The 24,373-nt window shown below is 44.9% G+C and overlaps 1 protein-coding gene across 1 annotated transcript in view; it reads right to left on the reverse strand.

Moving 5' to 3' along the window:
- Positions 1-23,343, reverse strand: part of get4 (guided entry of tail-anchored proteins factor 4) — a 76,388-nt gene extending 53,045 nt beyond the window's left edge. The window contains exons 1-3 of the mRNA XM_070900745.1: positions 23,168-23,343; positions 10,249-10,327; positions 9,773-9,854 (exon numbers count right to left, since the gene is read on the reverse strand). Coding sequence (XP_070756846.1) covers positions 9,773-9,854; positions 10,249-10,327; positions 23,168-23,298 — 292 coding nt within the window. The 5' untranslated portion in view covers positions 23,299-23,343. The remainder of the gene's footprint in view (positions 1-9,772; positions 9,855-10,248; positions 10,328-23,167) is intronic.
- Between the last annotated feature and the right edge of the window lie 1,030 nt (positions 23,344-24,373).

Here is a 24,373-nt window from a genome sequence, read left to right on the forward strand (position 1 = left end):
AAGCGAGCCCCAGGTAGGCAGAGGAAACGCTTCAAGGACACCCTCAAAGCCTCCTTGATAAAGTGTAACATCCCCATCGACACCTGGGAATCCCTGGCCCATGGCCGCCCAAAGTGGAGGAAGAGCATCCAGGAGGGCGCCGAGTCCCATCGCCGAGAACAAGCAGAAACCAGGCGTAGACAGCGGAAGGAGAGTGCATCAACCCAGACTCCCCACCCACCCTTTCTTTCAACCACTGTCTTCCCCACCTGTGATAAGAGACTGTAATTCCCGCATTGGACTCCTCAGTCACCTGAGAACTCACTTTAAAGTGGAAGCAAGTCTTTCTCGACTCCGAGGGACTACCTATAATTATGATGATGGTCACCTGTACTAAGTTCTACTCTGTGACAATTTTTTAATCTCATAATCCTCCTGTGAAGTGCCTTGGGACGTTTCACTACGATAAAGATGCTCTATAAATACAAGTTGTTGTTGAAACAGATTATCTGATCGTTATCAAATTACTGTTTGTGGGAGCTTGCTGTGCCCAAATTGGCTGCCGTGTTTACTACATTACAACAGTGACCACAGTTCAGAAGTACTTCATTGGCTGTAAAGTGTTTTGGACGACGTGAGGTTGTGAAAGGTGCTATAGAAATCCAAGTCTTTATTTCTGCCAGCGGTCACTGGCAAGTTGCTTTCAGCAACACCGACATCGACACAGGACCTGCAGCCTGATGCACAGCTAGTTCGAGCTGGTGCAGAACAGATTGACCAGTTCATATGGGAAGACTGACAATTTTCAGAAAAAATCAAAATCTTTATTTGCCACTGCAAACATCCTGCAGTATAAACAACTTAGGAAACTGCCAATACTGGCAGTCTGAAGCTAAACATGAAAATATTCAGCAAGTCAATCAGCATCTGTGACGAGAAAAGGCAAGTTAACATTCTGAATGCACCCCTCCATCAGAAGTGCCTTACAGAGTGTCACACCCCAGATGTGAACAGACCCTAGCCCTGAAATTCAGAGTCCCGGGAAGAACCGTTTCTGCCCGTTTGCGGCGGCCACTCGTCAAAATCGAATAGCCACTGCTTTGGGCTGCCCCGACATAGATTCGGCCCGGAAGGTCTTGCAGCGGTGTGGGCCACCGCCGACTCTCGTGGCGCTGTGGGGCTGACACGCTAAAAGTGCGCATCGCTGCCGCTCCGCCGCTGGATCCATTTTTAGCGACAAAAAGCCGGTCCTTCAGCTGACGGTACCCTGCCAGCTTATAGGGAGAGCGCCAGCCGCTGTCCTGAGAGTGTTTCTGGTGAGCAAAAAATTCTCGGAGGTATTTGGGAGTGCATAAAATCTGCGAGCTGCTTGGCTCTTGGAAAACAATTTTGGGAGTGCTTGTCTGTTGGAAAAATCTTTCATCTGCTAGGATCTTCCAAAAAATCTTGGAGCTGCTTGGTCCACATCTCAAAAAGGGCAGCAGGGCTTCGAAGCGTCTTGCTGAGTTAAATGTGATTTTCCTTCTTTGTAATTATTCGTGGTCAGTGAGAGGGCCATGCTTCCACCCATTCAGGAGAACGCCTGCTCCAGATTGTGAGAGACAGGGAGGAACGCAGGAGGTGGTGTCGCCGTGATCAACAAGTCCTGAGGCAGTGGGCAAGGGAGGCAGAAGCCATGGCTGCCCAACATACAGAAGGGCCTGCAGATGTCCGCAGACATCACCGCGCAGAGGCTTGGACAGCAAGGAGATGGCGTGAGGAGAGGGGCGAGGTACACGGACCCCCTTCACCAGATCATGGGCGATGAGCTTTGCCAGCAGCAGCCTGCAGAAACGGTACAACACAATGAGGAAGAGGGAGGAGGTAATCAGCCAGCTGGCATGGGAGTGGCATAGCACATACCTCTGCCAAGGAAGCCCTACCGTGCTAGGGTGTACCGGCTCCAGTTCTCCTTCCTACTGCTCAGCAACGAGCTATATGTGAGGAGGCTGAGATTCAGCAAGGACGTCTTGACCGAGCTCTGCAATGTCCTTCAGCCAGATTTGGAGGCTCACACAAGGCTGAGGACAGCGCTCAGTGTAGAGACCAAAGTGACCATAGCGTTGAGCTTTTACGCAACGGGCTCGTTCCAATCTGCAACTGAAGACATCTCCAACATATCACAATTCTCCGCCCATCGCTCCATCCAACAGGTCACCAATGTACTGTACAAGCGAAGAGTGCAATATATCTCCTTCTCCATGACCAGGGAGAAAGAGGTAGAGCGCCAAGCTGGATTTCTGCGGATTGCAGGGTTCCCCAGGGTGCAGGGGGCCACAACACCATTCCAAAGTGTTTATCAACAGAAAGGGGTACCACTCCCTGAATGTTCAGTTGGTGTGCAACCACCAGCGAAGGATCCCGGCAGGTATCCAGGCAGCCCCCATGATGCTTTCATCCTGCGCCGAGGAGTATGGCCACCATTGTCACCGGCCCAAAACAGGACTGTGGGTGGCTGCTTGGGGATAAGGGATATCCCCTGTCCACTTGGCAAACCCAGGACTGTGGCTGAGCATACCTACAATGACATTCATTGTGGGACCAGGTGCATTATTGAGCACAGCATTGGCATGCTGAAACAGAGGTTCCATTGCCTGGACCGTTCTCGTTGCGCATTGCAGTACTCGCCTTAATGGGTTTCCAACATTGTGGTCGTCTGCTGCATGCTGCATAACCTGGAGGCTGAACCAGCAGTAACAGCGCAGGAGGAGGCGCAGCAGCAAGAGGAGGAGGAGTAGCATCCTTAGCCACCCAGAAGGTGTTGTCGCCATCCCAACCCTGCAAAGAAAGTCCAGGCTCGTCTGATTGCTGAACGATTCCGATAATTTCATCCCCACGAGCCTTGAAATTCTACTTTCCCTGGCCATCCCAATGAGTGCCTGGATACATCATTGCCCACCGTCACATTATACAGCAGCCCAGATATAGGTGTAGAAAATAAAGATTTAATACATACTCAACATAACTCCAAACAACTAACAGAGCGGGGTGGGGCGGGGCGGGGTGCAGCAGATTAGGCACGGCACCAGGCGGGCTCGGTGTTAGCTCATTTTCAGTCAACCGCTCTCCACGTTAGCGCAGCTCCGCCCAGAACCCCCACACCTACTGGACCTGACCCGCTCCAGATCCTGGTGGTGTGGGGGGGGGGGGGGGTATCTCTGGGTACCAGGGGGAGTTGGAATACATTTATTTATTTTTTTGAGTTATCTCGATCTCTGGAAGCGAGTGTCTTGGTGAACCTCTTCAAGCAAAACATGTTTTCTATGTTTCACATTTCAAATGATGCAGTGCAACGAAGACACAGGTGAGCTGTGGACATGTAACCCAAGAAGATGGTCCTGAACTGGAAATGTTGATGTGAATGTGTGTCTGATTAAAGCTAAACAATACTGAGGTGGGAGGAGGAAGCACTTTTTAATCTTAAATTAGGCCGTAGTTCTAGAAGCGCTTTTGCTCCCATGGAAACTGGTTTTGGGCCCACTTCAATGAAAAACTGATAGTGTAACCCAAGAGGTAATTTGAGTACTAAAGGCGGGTTAACGTTTGCAGGGTGCACGTTAACGCCAGCTTTAGTTTCTCACAAATGTTGGAAACAAAGTTATTGCTCATGTCTGGTGTAAGAATAAAAGTTAACAGAACAAGTTATTTGGTTCAGCAAGTGTCTTCCTTCCACCAACAATATCCAGTCTATTTGTTTTTGGGATGAGATGTTAAATCTGCTCCTGTGCTTCAGATGGGTTAACAAGGGATTGTTATAGGCAAATCGTGTCTGACTAAGTTCTTAGATTAAGTAACAGAGAGGGTTGCTGAAGGTAGTGTGGTAGATGTAGATGACTTTCAAAAGGCATGATGAAGTACCACACAGACTTATTCGGAAAAAAGAAACACATGGTGAAAGGGATGGTGGTAACTTTGGTTTAACACTGGGTAAGGGACAGGAGGCAGAGTGGTGCGAAGGTGAACGGATGTTTTTCTGACTGGAGAGAAGTATATAGTGGGGTCCCCCAGGGTCGGTATTAAGAACACTGCTTTACTTGTTATATATAAATGACTTGGACTTGGGTATAGGGAGTACAATTTTGGAGATTATGGATTATATAGTAAATAGTGAAGAGGTGGTGGATGGCAAGGGCAAGTTATTATTTAAATGGAGAAAGATTGCAAAGTGCTGCAGTACAGCGGGACCTGGGGGTACTTGTGCATGAAACACAAAAGGTTAGTATGCAGGTACAGCAAGTGATCAGGAAGACCAATAGAATCTTGGCCTTTATTGCAAAGGGGATGGAGTATAAAAGCAGGGAAGTCTTGCTACATTTATACAGGGTATTGGTGAGGCCACACCTGGAATACTGCGTGCAGTTTTGGTTTCCATATTTAGGAAAGGATATACTTGCTTTGGAGGCAGTTCAGAGAAGGTTCACTAAGTTGATTCCGAGGATGAGGGGGTTGACTTATGAGGAAAGGTTGAGTAGGTTGGGCCTCTACTCATTGGAATTCAGAAGAATGAAAGGTGATCTTATTGAAATGTGTAAGATTATGAAGGGGCTTGACAAGGTGGATGCAGAGAGGATGTTTCCACTGATGGGGGAGACTAGAACTAGGGGGCATAATCTTAGAATAAGGGGCCGCCCATTTAAACTGAGATGAGGAGGAATTTCTTCTCTCAGAAGGTTGTAAATCTGTGGAATTCGCTGCCTCAGAGAGCTGTGGAAGCTGGGACATTGAATAAATTTAAGACAGAGATAGACAGTTTCTTATCCGATAAGGGAAACATAAAACATAAAAAATAAGTGCAGGAGTAGGCCATTCGGCCCTTCGAACCTACATCACCATTCAATATGATCATGGCTGATCATGCAACTTCAGTACCCCATTCCTGCTTTCTCTCCATACCCCTCGATTCTTTTAGCCGTAAGGGCCACATCTAACTCCCTTTTGAATATATCTAACAAACTAGCCTCAACAACTCTCTGTGGTAGAGAATTCCACAGGTTCACAATTCTCTGAGTGAAGAAGTTTCTCCTCATCTCAGTCCTAAATGACTTACCCCTTATCCTTAGACTGTGACCCCTGGTTCTGGACTTCCTCAACATTGGGAACATTCTTCCTGCATCTAACCTGTCCAATCACGTCAGAATTTTATTTTTCTATGAGATCCCCTCTCATTCTTTTAAATTCCAGTGAATATAAGCCTAGTCGATCCAGTCTTTCTTCATATGTCAGTCCTGCCATTCCGGGAATCAGTCTGGTGAACCTTTGCTGCACTCCCTCAATAGCAAGAATGTCCTACCTCAGATTAGGAGACCAAAACTGTACACAATATTCAAGGTGTGGCCTCATCAAGGCCCTGTACAACTGCTGTTATACTCAAATCATCTCGCTATGAAGGCTATCATACAATTTGCCTTCTTCACCGCCTGTTGTACCTGCATGCCAATTTTCAATGACTGATGTACCATGACACCCAGGTCTCGTTGCACCTCCCCTTTTCCTAATCTGTCACCGTTCAGATAATATTCTGCCTTCGTGTTTTTGCCACCAAAGTGGATAACCTCACATTTATCCACATTATACTGCATCTGCCATGCATTTGCCCACTCACCTAACCTGTCCAAGTCACCCTGCAGCCTCTTAGCATCCTCCTCACAGCTCACATTGCCACCCAGCTTACTGTCATCTGTAAACTTGGAGATATTACATTCAATTCCTTCCTCCAAATCATTAATATAATATTGTAAATAACTGGGGTCTCAGCACGGAAACTTGCAGTACTCCACTAGTCACTGCCTGCCATTCTGAAAAGGACCCGTTTATTCCGACTCTCTGCTTCCTGTCTGCCAACCAGTTCTCTATCCACGTCAATATATAATCCCATGTAATTTAACTTTGCACACTAATCTCTTGTGTGGGACCTTGTCAAAAGCCTTTTGAAAGTCCAAATACATCACATCCACTGGTTCTCCCTTGTCCACTCTACTAGTTACATCCTCAAAAAGTTCTACAACATTTCTCAAGCATGATTTCCCTTTCATAAATACATGCCGACTTGAACCATTCCTGTCACTGCTTTCCAAATGCGCTGCTATTACATCTTTCATAATTGTTTCCAACATTTTCCCCAATACCAATGTCAGGCTAACCGGTTTACAATTCCCTGTTTTTTCTCTCCCTCCTTTTTTAAAAAGTGGGGTTACATTAGCTACCCTCCATAGGAACTGATCCAGAGTCGATAGAATGTTGGAAAATGACCACCAATGCATCCACTATTTCTAGGGTCACTTCCTTTACTACTCTGGGATGCAATCCCATCAATTTCCCGAACAGAATTTCCTGACTAATAAGGATTTCCTTTAGTTCCTCCTTCTCGCTAGACCCTCGAACCCCTCGTATTTCCGGAAGGTTATTTGTGTCTTCCTTAGTGAAGACAGAACCAAAGCATTTGTTCAATTGGGCTACCATTTCTTTATTCCCCATTATAAATTCATCTGATTCTGACTGCAAGGGACCTACATTTGTCTTCACTAATCTTTGTCTCTTCACATATCTATTGAAGCTTTTGCAGTCAGCTTTTATGTTCTCTACAAACTTACTCTCATACTCTATTTTGCCCCTCTTAATTAAACCCTTTGTCCTCCTCTGCTGAACTCTAAGTTTCCCCCAGTCCTCGGGTTTGCTGCTTTTTCTGGCCAATTTATATGCCTTTTCCTTGGATTTAACACAATCCCTAATTTTCCTTGTTAGCCACGGTTGAGCCACCTTCCCCGTTTTATTTTTATTCCAGACAGGGATGTACAATTGTTAAAGTTCATCCATGTGATCTTTAAATGTCTGCCATTGCCTATCCACCGTCAACCCTTTAAATGTCATTCGCCAGTCTATCCTAGCCAATTCACGTCTCATGTCAGCGAAGTTACCTTTCTTTAAGTCCAGGACCCTAGTCTCTGAATTAACTGTGTCACTCTCCATCTTAATGAAGAATTCTACCATATTATGGTCACTCTTCCCCAAGGGGCCTCGCACAACAAGATTGTTAATTAGTCCTCTCTCATTACACAAGACCCAGTCTAGGATGGCCTGCTCTCTAGTTAGTTCCTCGACATATTGGTCTACAAAACCATCCCTTAGACACTCCAGGAAATCCTCCTCCACCGTATTGCTACCAGGTTGGTTAGCCCAATCTGTATGTAGATTAAAGTCACCCATGATAACTACTATATCTTTATTGCACGCACCCCTAATTTTGTTCTTTGATGCCATCCCCAACCTCACTACCACTGTTTGGTGGTCTGTACACAACTCCCACTAACGTTTTCTGCCCTTTGGTGTTCCGCTGTTCTACCCATATAGATTCCACATCATCCAAGCTAATGTCCTTCCTTACTATTGCGTTAATCTCCTCTTTAAGGAGCAATGCTACCCCACCTCCTTTTCCTTTCTGTCTATCCTTCCTGAATATTGAATACCCTTGGATGTTGAGTTCCCAGCCTTGGCCACCCTGGCGCCATGTCTCCGTAATCCCAATTACATCATATCCGTCAACAGCTATCTGCGCAGTTAATTCATCCACCTTATTACATATGCTCCTCGCATTGAAACTCAGAGCCTTCAGACTTGTTTTTTTTAAACACACTGTCCTTTTAGAATTATGTTGTAATGTGGGCTTTTTTGATTTTTGCCTTTGATTTCTCTGCCCTCTACTTTTTCTTATCTCTTTTCTACCTTTTGCTTCTGCCCCCATTTTACTTCCATCTGTCTCCCTGCATAGATTTCCATCCCCCTGCCATATTAGTTTAAACCATCCCAACAGCACTAGCAAACACTCCCCCAAGGACATTGGTTCCAGTCCTGCCCAGGTGCAGACCGCCCGGTTTGTACTGGTCCCACCTCCCCCAGAAATTTGAATCCCTCCCCCTTGCACCATTCCTGAAGCCACACATTCATCTTAACTATCCTGCTATTTCTACTCTGACTAGTACGTGGCACTGGTAGCAATCCTGAGGTTACTACCTTTGAGGTCCTAGCCCTTAAATTCAGCTTGTAGGATCTCATCCCGTTTTTTACCTATATCGTTGATACCTATATGCACCACGACAACTGGCTGTTCACCCTCCCCCTCCAAAATGCCCTGCAGCCGCTCCGAGACATCCTTGACCCTTGCATCAGGGAGGCAACGTACCATCCTGGAGTCTCGATTGCGGCCGCAGAAACGCCTATCTATTCCCCTTACAATAGTATCCCCTACCACTATAGCTCTCCCACTCTTTTTCCTGCCCTCCTGTGCAGCAGAGCCACCCACGGTGCCATGAACTTGGCTGCTGCTGCCTTCCCCTGGTGAGCCATCTCCCCCAACAATATCCAAAGCAGTATATCTGTTTTGGAGGGAGATGACCGCAGGGAACCCCTGCACTACCTTCCTACTCCTGCTGTGCCTGATGGTCACCCATTATCTGCCTGTGTAACCTTTACCTGCGGTGTGACCAACTCACTAAACATGCCATTCACAACATCCTCAGCATCACGGATGCTCCAGAGTGAATCCATGTGCAGCTCCAGTGCTGCAATGCGGTCTGTCAGGAGGTGCAGCTGGACACACTTCATGCACACATAGTAGTCAGGAATAAGGGGTTATGGGGAGCGGGCAGGAAAGTGGAGCCGAGTCCTTGATCGGATCAGCCATGATCGTGTTGAATGGCGGAGTAGGCTTGAGGGGCCGTATGGCCTACTCCTGCTCCTATTTCTTATGTTCTTATGACGGCATATATGCTTTTAGTGTTGTTGTTGTAAATTTTGCCCACAGACTCAAAAGTGTTTGTGGCCCGCTCAGTACAAAAAAAAGAGAAGGAACATTGACAGTAATCCTTACATATTTATCAAATGCATCCAGCTTTCTCACAAATTAAATAGGCTTGTAAGTTGAACTTTGTGAAAAAAGGGAAGAAAAATAAATCACTATATCTAAGCGACATCTATCATATCTCTGTCTGAACTATTTTATCCCTTTAAAAGCATTTCTACTTTTTCAGAAAAGAGCATCTGGTGATTTCTGAACAATAACACATTTCTTACTAAAACAAAATACATCAGAAAAAAGTCAAAATCTCTGCCCCCATGTGTCCATCATTCTTCAGTCTTTCATTTCTTCCACATCATTTTTCTTTGCTGTTTGCAACGTGTCAATCCGTACAGAAAGCGTATGAACAAAGGTGGAAGGGAATCAGCTCTACCCAATCCTACTCCAGCTGGCATCCACACACATTCATTTTCTAGCAGCAGGGAGCAGATCCGAACTGGCTTTTCCCTCCGCAATCCGTACAGAAACCAATTATAGTGCCCCACTAACAGACTGGCTGTAAATAACAAGTTCAGCATCGACCAGGCACTGAACTTTGGACCGACTTGGTCTGTATGCTTCAACACCACACCAAGCACTGCAATTACTAACCGAGCCGCTGGGACACTGGCAGGGAATGTGCACGGTCTGCTAGTCATGCCCATCAGCCTGTGAATTATTTCTTGTGCTTACATCAGTCACTCCACATGCAAAAATGCCGGTTTCCGCTTCTAAGGAACTCAACTAATAGTAAGCAGCCGGAAGATCGGATTCCAAAATAGAAAATAAATATAACTCATTGTGAAGATGGCATACCATTCATTTTCTTCTATTTCTGTCATGAAACTAATATTAATTACATTTTATTATTGGAATCTCTGTAGAAATGTTGTTAGAGCATAAGAGTGTTAACATTTTACATACCTAAGAGTTCATCTGTAACCTTTGCTTCTGACTTTTCCAAGGACTCTAACACTAGCATCGATAAATCAGCAGCACTATTTAGCTGTACCAAGAAAACACAAACATTAATATCTTGGGAGAAAGCGCTCAGCTTCAGAAAGTAAACATGAATACACACTATAACAGACTTCTGACATCCAAAAGTTATGGTGCAGCAATATTTTGGGTGCCTTGCCCAACAACCTATCCACTAAACTGACTCAATATATTTGAATACTTTGGGTTATTGGCAAAGCTTAAAATGAAGCCAAGGGAAAAAAAGGTGGGAAGAACGAACTTGCATTTATATAGCATCTTACCATTTCCTGAATAACTGCAGTCATTTTCAACGCTAAAAGAACACCAAATGATTAGATCATTGTTAGCACGATATTTTAGCAGAGCCCTCAAACCAGTCAAGATTTTCAATTTATGTAATTTGTGAAAACAGATCTTACCTGACTGTAACTGAAGAAGAGCAGTGCCCCAGAATACATAAGTTCCCTCGCTTCAGCGTGCTTACTTTGTGACATATACCTGGAAAAAGGGAAAGCATTATTTTTGAAAGAAGCTAAGTAGAAATGAAGATGCTACTTGCATGCGAGGAGCGGCGGCCTGAGAGAGCTGTAAAGCGGCACTTACATTCTCCCAGGACACGTCCAACAATGCTTACACTTTCACTAACCAGAGTTCTTTCAAATATTTAACAATGTAAACGAGGTATTATGTTACAATCCATATTCTCAGAGTTAGAATCCATCATAGCTTTGTGAATCACCAAAAGTGTAATCATTGGGGAAACGTGCATTTCTGAAGATCCAGCTCCTCGCTCACGTAGTTTTCGTTATTTGGCACAATGAAGCAAAACTAGCCTGAGGTATCTTTAGACAGGAAAAAACGTCACAACTTTGGACTACTAGACAAAATGCAAATCAAGATCTTTATGAAATGTAACCTCTATGATTAAGACATTTTAAAGCAAGAATCCTCTTAAAACTTCATTCAAATATAATGTGAAAGGGATGTAGGACTGATGTCTGGAAATGTGGGATCATGTTAGAAGCAAATATCCTTAAAATGTTATAATTGGTGACAGTATCTTGGAAAAGATCAAACTGCATGAAGGATGGTTTCAATGTGTATGGCACTGAAAATTCTTCTTTACATTAAAAACCCAAGCAGGAAATATTAAGTGTTTGCTGAATTTCGACTTAAAATTAAATGTGACATACTGCAGCATGGGCTGGAATTTGATCAGCATTCCTGCCCGCTTTCTCGGCGGTATCCCTGGGAAGCGGACTGCCAGCATGCAACACTGGAACACCCCCAGCGCCCGAGTTTGGTGAGAGCGGTGTTCAGCAGCTGAGGAAATAAAAGACCCAGAAGAAAGCAGCCGGAGCTGGGCGGTAGGTATGAAACCCTGCACAAAAAGGCAAGTGAAAGGTTTTTTACATTCTTCTGCAGCAATTCAATGGTCCTGTGAATGTTTTCCGATTTTTGTTTCTGGGAAAAATATTTTGTGTGTTCCCCCCTCCCTAGGCCCAACTCGCAGCCTCGGACTAAATTTTGATTAAGTACCGCTCAAGTTGACCAGGATCGCACTTTCCGCCAAGAATCCGTGTGGAACACCATTTTTCCCACCGGGCGGAATTTTTTCCATTTTTTGATCAATTTTCCGCTGACCTTAATTGAATAATCTTAGCGGTTATTTGGGCAGAAATACGGCGGTTTTGGATCAAATTCTAGCCCTAAGTGTCTGAACTTTACCATAACTTTAGAAAAAAAACTTTGAAATGTTAATTTAAGGACAACATTACTTGGATCACACATCCATTTATTCAAATAGGTGTGCTGGGTTTGACGCGTTGTATTTGGTGAATGTTTCCACTCAGTACTGGGAGGTGGAACATTGCTCCACCTTTACACATTAGGGCCTAGAAACTACGGAACGCTGGAAACCTGCCGGTAACATTGGTGGCCAAGGCTAACGGCAGTGCCGCCATGTTGTTCCTGCCTGCTCATTATCATCAGCGTGGCGGGGATTGTCTAGTGCAATGTGCTCTTTGCAGCGCTACTCTCTGAAGGCCAAAGGTTACCTGTCTCCCGTTCGCAGTGTGGGGGAGCGACCCCAACAGTTGCCATACGTGCTCCACAAATATTAGCTGCTGTCCGAAGTTTATTGACTTTTGGTTTGTTTATGACGTGACTGGAGATAAGAGATTTGATCACAGATCATCTTCAATCATTACAATGGATCGCCCATTGATTTACTGACCCACACACATTGCAGGCCTCCCGGAAAGCTGGGGTCACTATTGTCCAGAAACTTAACTGGACCAGCCACATAAATACTGCGGCTACAAGAGCAGGTCAGAGGCTGGGTATTCTGCGGCGAGTGTCTCACCTCCTGACACCCCAAAGCCGTTCCACCATCTACAAGGCACAAGTCAGGAGGGTGATGGAATACTTTCCACTTGCCTGGATGAGTGCAGCTCCGGCAACACTCAAGAAGCTCGACACCATCCAGGACAAAACAGCCCACTTGATTGGCAGCCCATCCACCACCTTCAACATTCACTCCCTCCACCACCGGTGCACCATGCTGCAGTGTGTACCATCTACAAGATGCACTGCAGCAACTCGCCAAGGCTTCTTCGGCAGAGCCTCCCAAACCCGTGACCTCTACCACCTAGAAGGACAAGGGCAGCAGGTGCATGGGAACACCACCACCTCCACGTTCCCCTCCAAGTCCTGACTTGGAAATATATCGCCTTTCCTTCATCATCGCTGGGTCAAAATCCTGGAACTCCCTCCCTAACAGCACTGTGGGAGCACCTTCACCACACGGACTCCAGCGGTTCAAGGCGGTGGCTCACCCTCTCAAGGGCAATTAGGGATGGGCAATAAATGCCGGCCTTGCCAGCGACGTCCACATCCCGGATCAAATTTTTTAAAACACGCAAAATATTTCTAAAAGAGACCTAAAATAAGTCGGACATTTCTTCAATTTGAATTGGAAATCGGATTCCCCCTGTGAAGAGCGACAGATGTCTTATTTTACATCCATGATGTTTAAAGGTTGCACATGTTATCGGGGTTGGGTAGCACTCCGAATTCAAATACCATCCGTTCATGTCTCAAGTTTAAAATGCCGATGCCTCGAGTGGGGAACAGGAAGGCCACTGTGTGCAGTTGCAGTGCCAGGTGGAGATCAGAATGGAGGGTCCTGCAAAACTAGAACAGGAGCTTGAACTTGCATAATGACACTGTCACTGCAGGCTAAAAGTGCAAGTGTTTTATTCCCACCGGCACGGACATATTTCAAAGCACAAAATAATATAGATGTGGGACATCTGAAAGCAACACAGAAAATGCTGGGAACACTTTGAAAATCAGGACCAGCATCTGTGGAGAGAAAGCAGAGAGGGGTCCCCATCAGTACATCCCCACCAGGGTGGGCTCAACTCTGGACCCCTGATGATTTGTCCTTTTTCTTCCATCGGGGTCTCATGTCATTTATTTCTCTAATTCCTCTCATCAAGCCTCCCTTTGTCTCATGCTATTTTCACTGTCAGTTAGCCAGCTTTTGTTCTCCAGCAATTGCTTCACAGCTTGTCTTTTTCTTTTATGTACCTGGATTTTTACTCCCCACTACTCTTTCCCTCGTTCTGTTCATTGTTATAAGCTGTTCCTCTGTATTATTTGCTGGTTCAGAAGGCAATGCCTGAAACATTCACTTTGCTTCTCTCCACAGAAGCTGTCCCTGACTTGCTGAGTGTTACTGATATCTTTCACTTCGATAATCACAAAGATTCGGGTAGAGTTGCAAGGAATCGACTGTAATGAGAAAAATCTTGTGAGAGGGGAATTATTTTTAGGTCAGATATTTAAGTGTGAACAAATTATGTCTGCAGTGACTTCGAGGTGCAGCCTGAATAAGGTGTAAGCTATGAGAGCAAAGCTGGGTTTGACAGCAATTCAAGAGTGTTACAGCCAAGCATACTTCTTACTCAATCATATTTTGTTTTTACAATTTTTTCTTTGCAAATCTGTTCTAAGAGAGTCCTGAATAAGAGTTATAACTGGAGTCAGAAAAGGTTTCAAAAACCAAGACCATTAGAAATGATTTCTCATTGATACGGTGGAGTCTTAACCTTGGCTAAAACAGATCTGTTCAAAATGAACCAAAATAGGAGTCTTAAATATCTGTAATGTATTAAAATAAAGGAAATATATGATTATATAAAGGGGGATTAAATGAGATACTAACAATAATCTTGCGTTTACTGGATGAGCAGAAATTGTCTCCAATTAAATATTGGGAAGACCGAAGCCGTTGTCTTTGGTCCCCGCCACTAACTGCGTTCCCTAACCACTGACTCCATCTCTCTCCCTAGCACCTGTCTGAGGCTAAACCAGACTGTTCCCAACCCAGGCATCATATTTGACCTCGAAATGAGCTTCCGGCCACCTATCCGCGCCATAACTAAAACCGCCTATTTCCACCTCCGTAACATTGCCCGCCTCTGCCCCTGCCTCAGCTCTTCTGCTGCTGAAACCCTCATCCATGCTTTTGTTACCTCGAGACTTGGCTACTCCAACACACTCCTGGCCGGCCTTCCACATTCTACACTACATAAATTTGAGGTCATCCAAAACTCGGCAGCCCATCACCCCTATGCTCGCTGAACTATATTGGCTCCTGGTTAAATCTCGATTTCAAAATTCACATCTTGTTTACAAATCCTTCCATGGCCTTGCCCCTCCCCATCTCTCTAATCTCTTTCAGCCTCACAATCCCATGAGATGTCTGCGCTCCTCAAATTCTGCCCTCGAGCATCCCTGCTTAAAACTGCTCAACCAATGGTGGCCGTGCCTTCAGCTGTTTGGGCCCTAGGCTCTGGAACGCCCTCCCTAAACCTCTCCGCCTCTCTTTCCTCCTTTAAGACACTCTTTAAAACCTACCTCTTTAAACAAGCTTTTGGTCATCTGCCGTAATTTTTTTGTGGCTCGGTGTCAAATTTATCTGCCTGGTCTTATAACACTGCTGTGAAGCGCCTTGGGATGTTTTACTACATTAAAGGCGCTATATAAATACAGGCTGTTGTTGTTTGTACTATTTGGACCACCAATTTTAGATCAGTTTTTTACACTAATAATTCAATTGAAAACCCATTGCTAACCTTTTTGTAACCCAATTTAAAAAATCCCTTTAGTGAAATGATTAACCTGTTAGCGGACATCATGAACATTCCTGGTGTAGTTGCACAATTCTGTAGGTCTCTTCATTCCCGCCATCCAATGCAAAAGCAGAACAAGAGTTAGCAGCGGAGGAGTAAAATGGCAACCCTGCTGGCTGATTAGAAACAGCCGAGCCAATGTTCAAAGGGGATTGTTTTAAAGTTTAAGGCACTGACAAAATAATCCATCAGTGGCCAAAGCAACCCAGCCCCTCTGCACTGAACTCCAAGTGAGACTGGGCCAAATGAACGTACAGTTTGCGAGAGGCGGGGGGAGAGGAGGAGAGAGAGGCGACGGGGGGGGGAGGGGGGTGAGGACCAAGAAAGCGTGCACACGACCAGTTATAGCCACAGAACCCTCTCTCTGTACAACTTGTCAGAAATCTTTTAAAGCACACATATAATCCCATGCATACCATCGGGACTAAAGGTAGACAAGTGACCTACTAAAACCATAATCTATTGAATTTTCTTTGCATTTCACTGGGCACAACACCAACCAGACACGATCAGGTATTGTATAAGTTATGTACAATTATGAGTTACAACTGAAGAAAGTGTTTTTTTCTAATTATACACGTTCACAGTCCCTACCAATGATGCTTCACAACAGTGAAAAATTACACACTTCTGAAAATATCACTCACACTCCCTGCCATGTGCTGTACGCCTGAAAACCTGGCTATCCTCCTGTGCACATACGTCACAGCACATCCTGAAGCCTCGTCACTATGGTAACCACCAGCAGGATTACAGAGAATGTTGGACTTTTAAAATTCCACCACTATTCACATTGAAACATATAATAAAACGATGTACATTAATCACTATTTATGATAAACATCAAATTCAATCATACAGCCAATACACACTTGTGAAATAAACCCAGGGATTTTTCAGTATTGACACATATTTCAGTGACTCTCCCCCATCTGCGAGGACGTGACTTTGGGTGTATATTGCATCAAACCAAAGGGTGCGACAGAAAGATTAATAACAGGCATCAAGTACTGTAATAAAGTGATGGATACAGACAATTCAATGTCTCAAGCCCCCATCGTAAAAACAGCTTTAACATCCAGCGCGGGCAATGAAGAAATCCTGTTCAACGAGCAGAGCATTTGACCAATTATTGCCTTCCTGATTTTAACTAGGATATGTAACTGCTGGTTTGGATTATTCACACCAATTAGAATTGGTACATAGCAGTGGGTTATTGTACTGAGTGAGCATTTGTTGCTGAGCATGCAGTTCTATTTCCCTAAGGAGGCAGTAAACCAGAGATTTTATGTGAAAAAACATTTAACCATTTCTGGGATGCAAAGCGACTGACGATCGCAGGATGTAATCAGAGGTTCACGCAACAGCTTTACACAGGAGCTCTTTAGCCAAATATTGCAGCAATTGCTTACACAAGAATGTTTAGTTTAAATAATGTCAAAAGAAAATGTTTACACAAAGATGTAATACAACACTTGATATTTGACCAATATCTCATATTTAAAGCCCACAAATATTTTCATTTCACACAAGGCCCGATGTTCATAATTTGTATATTTTAAGACTTCATTTAAAAAACAAAATTGTTTTACAAAAACAGATACATAAAGTATCTCCGCATATTCCACCACTCCCAAGTTAATTCCAATTTATATTCAAATGAGTATAGCTATAATACAATGTCGCATCGAACGCATGCCAAATATAAGATATAGTGAAAGGCATCACGTGAACTACATAGGTCAGAAACCTGCTTAAAAATGTGGTCACAAATGTTCCCAAGTCTTGTCATACAGTCAATATCTTAAAATGATCCATCAATTGACATGAAATCCATGGGCTGCTTCACAGTTACATTAAATACAGGGTTCCTGCCGTTAACTCCACAACTCACCAAACTCAATGCCATCATTTGTTACCTGGCTACAAATGTGGTGTTCACGAATTAGATTGAAAACGTCTGGTGGTTGATTTTCAAGTATAAACGAACCTGGTATTGCAGTACTTCCAGGAACGGTGCAGTGGCTCTAGGCCTTTTGGCTAAGAGCATTGGCGCAGAGTGATCCTTGGCGTGTGCAAGGTGACCTCTGGCGTTTGTGATTTGACAAAGAATTGGAACGATTGGCTACGAATTTCAAAAAAAATAAATAAATAAATAAATAAACGAAAGATATCTTTTTCAAAAGGGCAAGTGCTCCTTCCGAATTAGCATTAACACTGAAACGGTCATTTGGTTCATTAAGCCAGTTAATTCATCAAACCATCTGCTTTATCACAGACTTTAGTTACTCTTCCATGTAATTTCCTTAGGAAAGATTCTTATTTAGTTAACTTGCCCTCGTTAGTGCAAAAGCTCAAATCCTTTAACAAACAACTGTTTATAATGGACTGATGCCACACATAAATTTGTTCCCATTATTCTTTTGCCTGTGAAAACACACCATAATCTCGACCAGATATGGTTTGCCTTGTCTTGAACATTTTATGGGATTGTCTTCATGATAGTGTGATGTAATATTGCTCACGTCAGTGCTGTTGTTCCAGCCCTGTCTTCAAAGTAATCATAAGATACAAAATAGAATCTTTCAGTGGTCATCAATTCTGGCAGTGACTGATAAGACATTTGCTGCAAGAACTCCATACAAGTGTGACGTAAGCATGGAGACTGGGTACTGGGTCACTTCAAGAGTTTGTGACAAGCAGCCGAGAAAAATGTGTATGTTTATATAATTGCATCTGTTAATCATCTAATCAATAAACCTATCAGTAATTTTCACCTGTATAAAGCAAGTACAGGATGAGATATTTTATGGATTGACAGATGGAGTGGAAATCCTGCTAAACTTTCAGTAAACATTATCGCTAAGTAGGGCAGTGTTTCTTTCTGGACTGCACTAACTCTGCATGACAGAAGGAAAATCACATGGTTCAGTTCACAAAGGTTACAGTCCATTCAGGGAAAGTGTCCTCACACAGAACACTGAAGCTGTCATCATCATCATAGGCAGTCCCTCGAAATCGAGGAAGACTTGCTTCCACTCTAAAGGTGAGTTCTCAGGTGACTGAACAGTCCAATACGGGAATTACAGTCTCTGTCACAGGTGGGACAGACAGTGGTTGAAGGAAAGGGTGGGTGGGGAGTCCGGTTTGCCACACGCTCCTTCCGCTGCCTGTGCTTGGTTCCTGCATGCTCTCAGCGACAAGACTCGAGGTGCTCAGCGCCCTCCTGGATGCACTTCCTCCACTTAGGGCGGTCTTTGGCCAGGAACTCCGAGGTGTCGGTGGGGATGTTGCATTTTATCAGGGAGGCTTTGAGGGTGCCCTTGTAACGTTTCCTCTGCCCACCTGGAACTCGCTTGCCATGTAGGAGTTTCGAGTAGAGCGCTTGCTTTGGGAGTATTGTGTTGCGCATGTGGACAACGTGGCCCACCCAACAGAGCTGGTCGAGTGTGATCAGTGCTTCGATGCTGGGATGTTGGCCTGATCGAGGACAGTGACGTTGGTGCATCTGTCCTCCCAGGATATTTGCAGGATCTTGCAGAGACATCGTTGGTGGTATTTCTCCAGCGATTTGAGGCGTTTACTGTACATGGTCCACATCTCTGAGCCATACACGAGGGCGGGTATCACTACAGCCCTGTCGACCATAAGCTTGGTGCCAGATTTGAGGGCCTGGTTGATAAGAGTATTCAAACAGGCTCATTTAGACAGGCTTTGAAAATTCACAGACCCCCAAGTCAAAGCTGCTACGTGCTGCTCAGCATGTTGCATTAACTCATCAATCACCTTGACATTTTCGGACCTTGGGTAGCGAGCCAATTAAAACATTAAAAGAATATTGATTGAGCCAATAAGGTCAAAGAAGGCGAGTTCTTTTCTGTAAATTGATCCAAGTATAAAATACAGCCATTTTGACCATGTGTCTCAGTAAGACAAAGAAACTGGCAATCAGCCAGCAGTTTGTTGCTCTCTGCCAGTATTAAAAACTACCATCGGAGTTCGTATTTCATTGGAAATTAAGAGATCTAACACTGGTCTTCGAACACTCTCTTCCTCAGGCGACTGAAGGCTGTAACCAGCCATTGATTATATGTGAGGGAGTTACCTCTAAAAGTTTAAACTACACATTTCTACCACCCCCTCCCCAAGAATATGAAAGATTTTAGCTTTAGGCACTCAGACTGTGCCAATTCATCATCATAGGCAGTCCCTCATATTGAGGATGACCTGCTTCCATGCCAAAAAGAAATGAGTTCATAGGTGTTTCAATGAAGGACCTAATATTTCAGGTCCCTATATCCTGAAGGGTGGAAGATGCTTGTGCGTGGATTTTTTTAATGTGTGGTGACCACTGCACACCAGCCACCACACAGGCATGACAGAGCTAGGTTTTGGTCCAGTGGCAAGGATTACCCAAGGCGACTGGAGACATGCTCTACTGCATGAACCTAGTGCGCACACATATCGCAGTGTGGGCTGGGCCATGCTGCCCCTGGGCCCTCACCTCTCCTGGGCCCCAGTCACATCGCTCCACGGTCTCTTGCCGCTCCTGTGCACCCTTTATTGACCGGTGACGGTGGTACACTGCTCCGTGACCTTTGCTGTTCTTAAATAAATCATGATCACAAGAATGGTGTGTGGTGATTCCGGTGTCCAATTTTTTCTTTCCATCCAGCAAAACATCCAACCTCCATAGGGCATGCCAAATAGTCCCCAAGCTTGTCGGGCCAAGAGTCAGAAATTGACTTTGTTGATCATACAGTGAAACGATTAGAAAAGATCAGCCCGATCTGAATTTCCAATCAGTCGGTGAACTATATAGGACACAGCAGTGATCTACCATCATTGCGGATAAGCCCCTAACAACAATCCTCCATCCAAAGTCCCCAGTTCCAACATTAGCTGCAGCCCGAATGCAGAGATGGGCTTTGATTTTGTCAGCATATACATATGATATTGAATGCAGACGATCAGCTGATCACAGTAATGCTGATGTAATGTCTAGATTGCCTTCCCCATCACAAGTTACACCCAATAGGGAAGAAGTGTTTTATTTTTCATACATTGTTGAACTGCCAGTCACAGCTGAAGAGATTGGTAGAGCAACCAAACATGACCCAGTGATTTCAAAGGTGTATGAGTATATTGCAAATGGATGGCCAAACCAGGTAACAGACAAAGATACACATCCATTCTTCATTCGTAGGAATGAATTATCACTCGATAAAGATTGTATCATGTGGGGTGCAAGAGTGGTTATACCAAATAAATTCAGGTCCAAATTATTAGACCTCCATAACCAGCACCTGGGAATGTGCTTGACCAAGAGTTTTGCACGCAGTTATTTATGGTGGCCAGGTCTTGATAAAGATATAGAGTACATCGTGAATCAGTGTACGACATGTCAATCAGTAAGCAAGCAACCACCACCAGTACCATTACAGCCACAGAAATGGCCTCCCAGGTTGCGGCAAAGGTTACATATTGATTTTGCTGAGTTAGAAAGACAACAATTGTTCATTGTGATTGATAGCCATTCGAAGTGGATTGAGGTGTTTCCAATGTGGAAAATAACAAGTAGAACATTGGACATTTTGCGAAAATTATTTTCTTCATTTGGCCTCCCTGAAGAGATTGTTTCGAATAATGGACCACAATTTCGTTCAGAAGAATTTGCACAATTCACAAGCAAAAATGGTGTGAAACATACCAAGGTTCCACCATACCATCCTGCTTCGAATGGTGCAGCAGAGCGCACTGTACAAATTGTAAAATGTGCCCTCAAAAAACAAATGTTCAATCAAAATCTAAGGAAATGACACTTGTCAATGGATCACAAATTGGCTAATTTTTTTTTATTACATATCGAAATACTCATCATACAACTACTGGTAGAACGCCAGCAGAGTTGTTTCTCAAACGACAGCCACGAACCAGATTCTCGTTGTTAAAGCCAAATTTGGCACAGTCCGTAGAATAGATACAATTAAGACAGAAAGAGAATCATGATAGAGGTAGAGTAAAAGAGAGAAATGTGAAATTAAACCAGAAGGTGAGAGTGAAGAACCATCACCATAAATGGGTAAAGTGGTTACCAGGAAGAGTGGTGAAGATATTTGGTAAAGATGTTTGATAATGGACAGGTTAGGTTTGTTCATATTGATCATATTTTACCTACAGACATGGAAGGAGTTGAAGTGGGAATGATTCAATTATTTCTGACTCATCAGAGAGTTTTGATACACCAGTAGCAAATCCTAAATCCAATGTACTGGAAACAAATCCTGGAGAGAATCAGAATGAAAGTCTGAGTCCGAGTCAGGAAAACAAAGAGCCTGAAGTTAGAGTGAGTTCAAATGAAAATCAGGGAAATTCCGTGGAGGAAAACTTCCCTCAGGATGAGCCTCGAATGAGTTTAGATTCGGCACCATGTTTGGAAGATTCTGTTCGAGAGCGAAGGTATCCTCTTCGAAACAGAAAACAAGTGGTAAAGTTAAATTTGTAAATATGGAAAAAAAAAGTTTATATCCTGTGTTATGTATAAACATGAAAGTTATGTTTGATGTTTGTAATAATAACTTCTTCATTAAGGAGGGAGAAGTGTAATGTCTGTAAGCTTGTAATGTTTGTCGCTCCACACTGTGGATGTGAACGTATTGTGTACTGCAACTGCATAGTTAACAAGAGATTGGTGTGCAAAATCAAAGCACCTGGTATTGGGGGTAATGTACTGACGTGGATAGAGAACCGGTTGGCAGACAGGAAGCAGAGAGTCGGGATTAACGAGTCCTTTTCAGATTGGCAGGCAGTGACTAGTGGAGTGCCGCAGGGCTCAATGCTGGGACCTCAGCTCTTTACAATCTATATTAATGATCTGGATGATGGAATTGAGTGTAATATCTCCAAGTTTGAAAGGTGACACTAAACTGGGTGGCTGTGTGAGCTGTGAGGAGGATGCTAAGAGGCTGCAGGGTGATTTGGACAGGTTAGGCGAGTGGGCAAATACATGGCAGATGCAGTATAATGTGGATAAATGTGAGGTTATCCACTTTGGGGGCAAAAACACGAAGACTGAATATTATCTGAATGGCGCCAGATTAGGAAAAGGGGAGGTGCAACGAGACCTGGGTGTCATGGTTCATCAGTCACTGAAAGTTGGCATGCAGGTACAGCAGGCGGTGAAGAAGGCAAATGGTATGTTGGCCTTCATAACTAGGGGATTTGAGTATAGGAGCAGGGAGATCTTACTGCAGTTGTACAGGGCCTTAGTGAGGCCTCACCTGGAATATTGTGTTCAGTTTTGGTCTCCTAATCTGAGGAAGGACATTCTTGCTATTGAGGGAGTGCAGCGAAGGTTCACCAGACTGATTCCCGGGATGGCTGGACTGACACATGAGGAGAGACTGGATCAACTGGGCCTGTATTCACTGGAGTTTAGAAGGATGAGAGGGGATCTCATAGAAACATATAAGATTCTGACGGGATTGGACAGGTTAGATGCGGGAAGAATGTTCCCGATGTTGGGGAAGTCCAGAACCAGGGTCATAGTCTTAGGATAAGGGGTCGGTCATTTAGGACTGAGATGAGGAGAAACTTCTTCACTCAGAGAGTTGTTAACCTGTGGAATTCCCTGCCGCAGAGAGTTGTTGATGCCAGTTCATTGGATATATTCAAGAGGGAGTTAGATATGGCCCTTACGGATAAAGGGATCAAAGGGTATGAAGAGAAAGCAGGAAAGGGGTACTGAGGGAATGATCAGCCATGATCTTATTGAATGGCGGTGCAGGCTCGAAGGGCCGAATGGCCTACTCCTGCACCTATTTTCTATGTTTCTATAAACAGAACCGGGCAGATTGCCGGAGGCTTCCGAGAGAGCAGCCGGCTGTGTTGTGTGAATATATCAGTCAGTGAGGGGCAGGGGCGGGGGCCCTCGGCCCAGTGCCGGGCTCCCCCTGCTGGGCACAGGCACCTGGGGCCTGACAGGCGGGCGGCCGGCCAATCACAGGCCGCGCGTCACAATTGGCGGGGGCCGGGCCGGGCCGGGCCGGGCCTGGCCGCCGACAGAAGGATCTGGAAGCCGCGAGCTTTCCTGGACAGCCCGAGCCCGGGCCCGGGCCGCCCCCCGGCCACTCCTTACCGGAAGAAAAGCGTCCGGTACATCTGGTGCGCCTCGTAGTAGTCGCCCTTCTCCACGCTGGCCCGCAGCTTGCTCTCCACTCGCTGCACCCCGCCCCGGTTCCTGCACTTGGGCAGCTCGCCGTCCGCCATGGCCGCCACCGCGCCGTCCCGCCCGGGGTCAGGGGGCAGCGCCGCACTGACGTCACCGCGCCGCCCGCCCGGGGTCAGGGGGCAGCGCCGCACTGACGTCACCGCGCCAGGGCGCCCCCTGCTGGCGGGTGCAGGTTGCAGCACCTCACATGCCAAGGTCAGTGTCAGTGTGTGCAGGCAGTGAGGCTGTGCAACTCTGCCCCAGGGAGCTGTGGAGGCTGGATCATTGAATATATTTAAGGCGGAGATAAACAGATGTTTGAGTGATGTGGAATCTATATGGGTAGAGCTGCAGAACACCAAAGGGCAAAAAACATTAGTGGGAGTTGTGTACAGACCTCCAAACAGTAGTAGTGATGTTGGGGAGAGCATCAAACAGGAAATTAGGGGTGCATGCAATAAAGGTGCAGCAGTTATAATGGGTGACTTTAATATGCACATAGATTGGGCTAACCAAACTGGAAGCAATACGGTGGAGGAGGATTTTCTGGAGTGCATAAGGGATGGTTTTTTAGACCAATATGTCGAGGAACCAACTAGGGGGGAGGCCATCTTAGACTGGGTGTTGTGTAATGAGAGAGGATTAATTAACAATCTCGTTGTGCGAGGCCCCTTGGGGAAGAGTGACCATAATATGGTGGAATTCTGCATTGGGATGGAGAATGAAACAGTTAATTCAGAGACCATGGTCCAGAACTTAAAGAAGGCTAACTTTGAAGGTATGAGGCGTGAATTGGCTGGGATGGATTGGCGAATGATACTTAAGGGGTTGACTGTGGATGGGCAATGGCAGACATTTAGAGACCGCATGGATGAACTACAACAATTGTACATTACTGTCTGGCATAAAAATAAAAAAGGGAAGGTGGCTCAACCGTGGCTATCAAGGGAAATCAGGGATAGTATTAAAGCCAAGGAAGTGGCATACAAATTGGCCAGAAATAGCAGCGAACCTGGGGACTGGGAGAAATTTAGAACTCAGCAGAGGAGGACAAAGGGTTTGATTAGGGCAGGGAAAATGGAGTATGAGAAGAAGCTTGCAGGGAACATTAAGACGGATTGCAAAAGTTTCTAT

This window comes from Pristiophorus japonicus, chromosome 15 (assembly GCF_044704955.1).
Source record: "Pristiophorus japonicus isolate sPriJap1 chromosome 15, sPriJap1.hap1, whole genome shotgun sequence".
Taxonomy (NCBI): Eukaryota; Metazoa; Chordata; class Chondrichthyes; family Pristiophoridae; genus Pristiophorus; species Pristiophorus japonicus.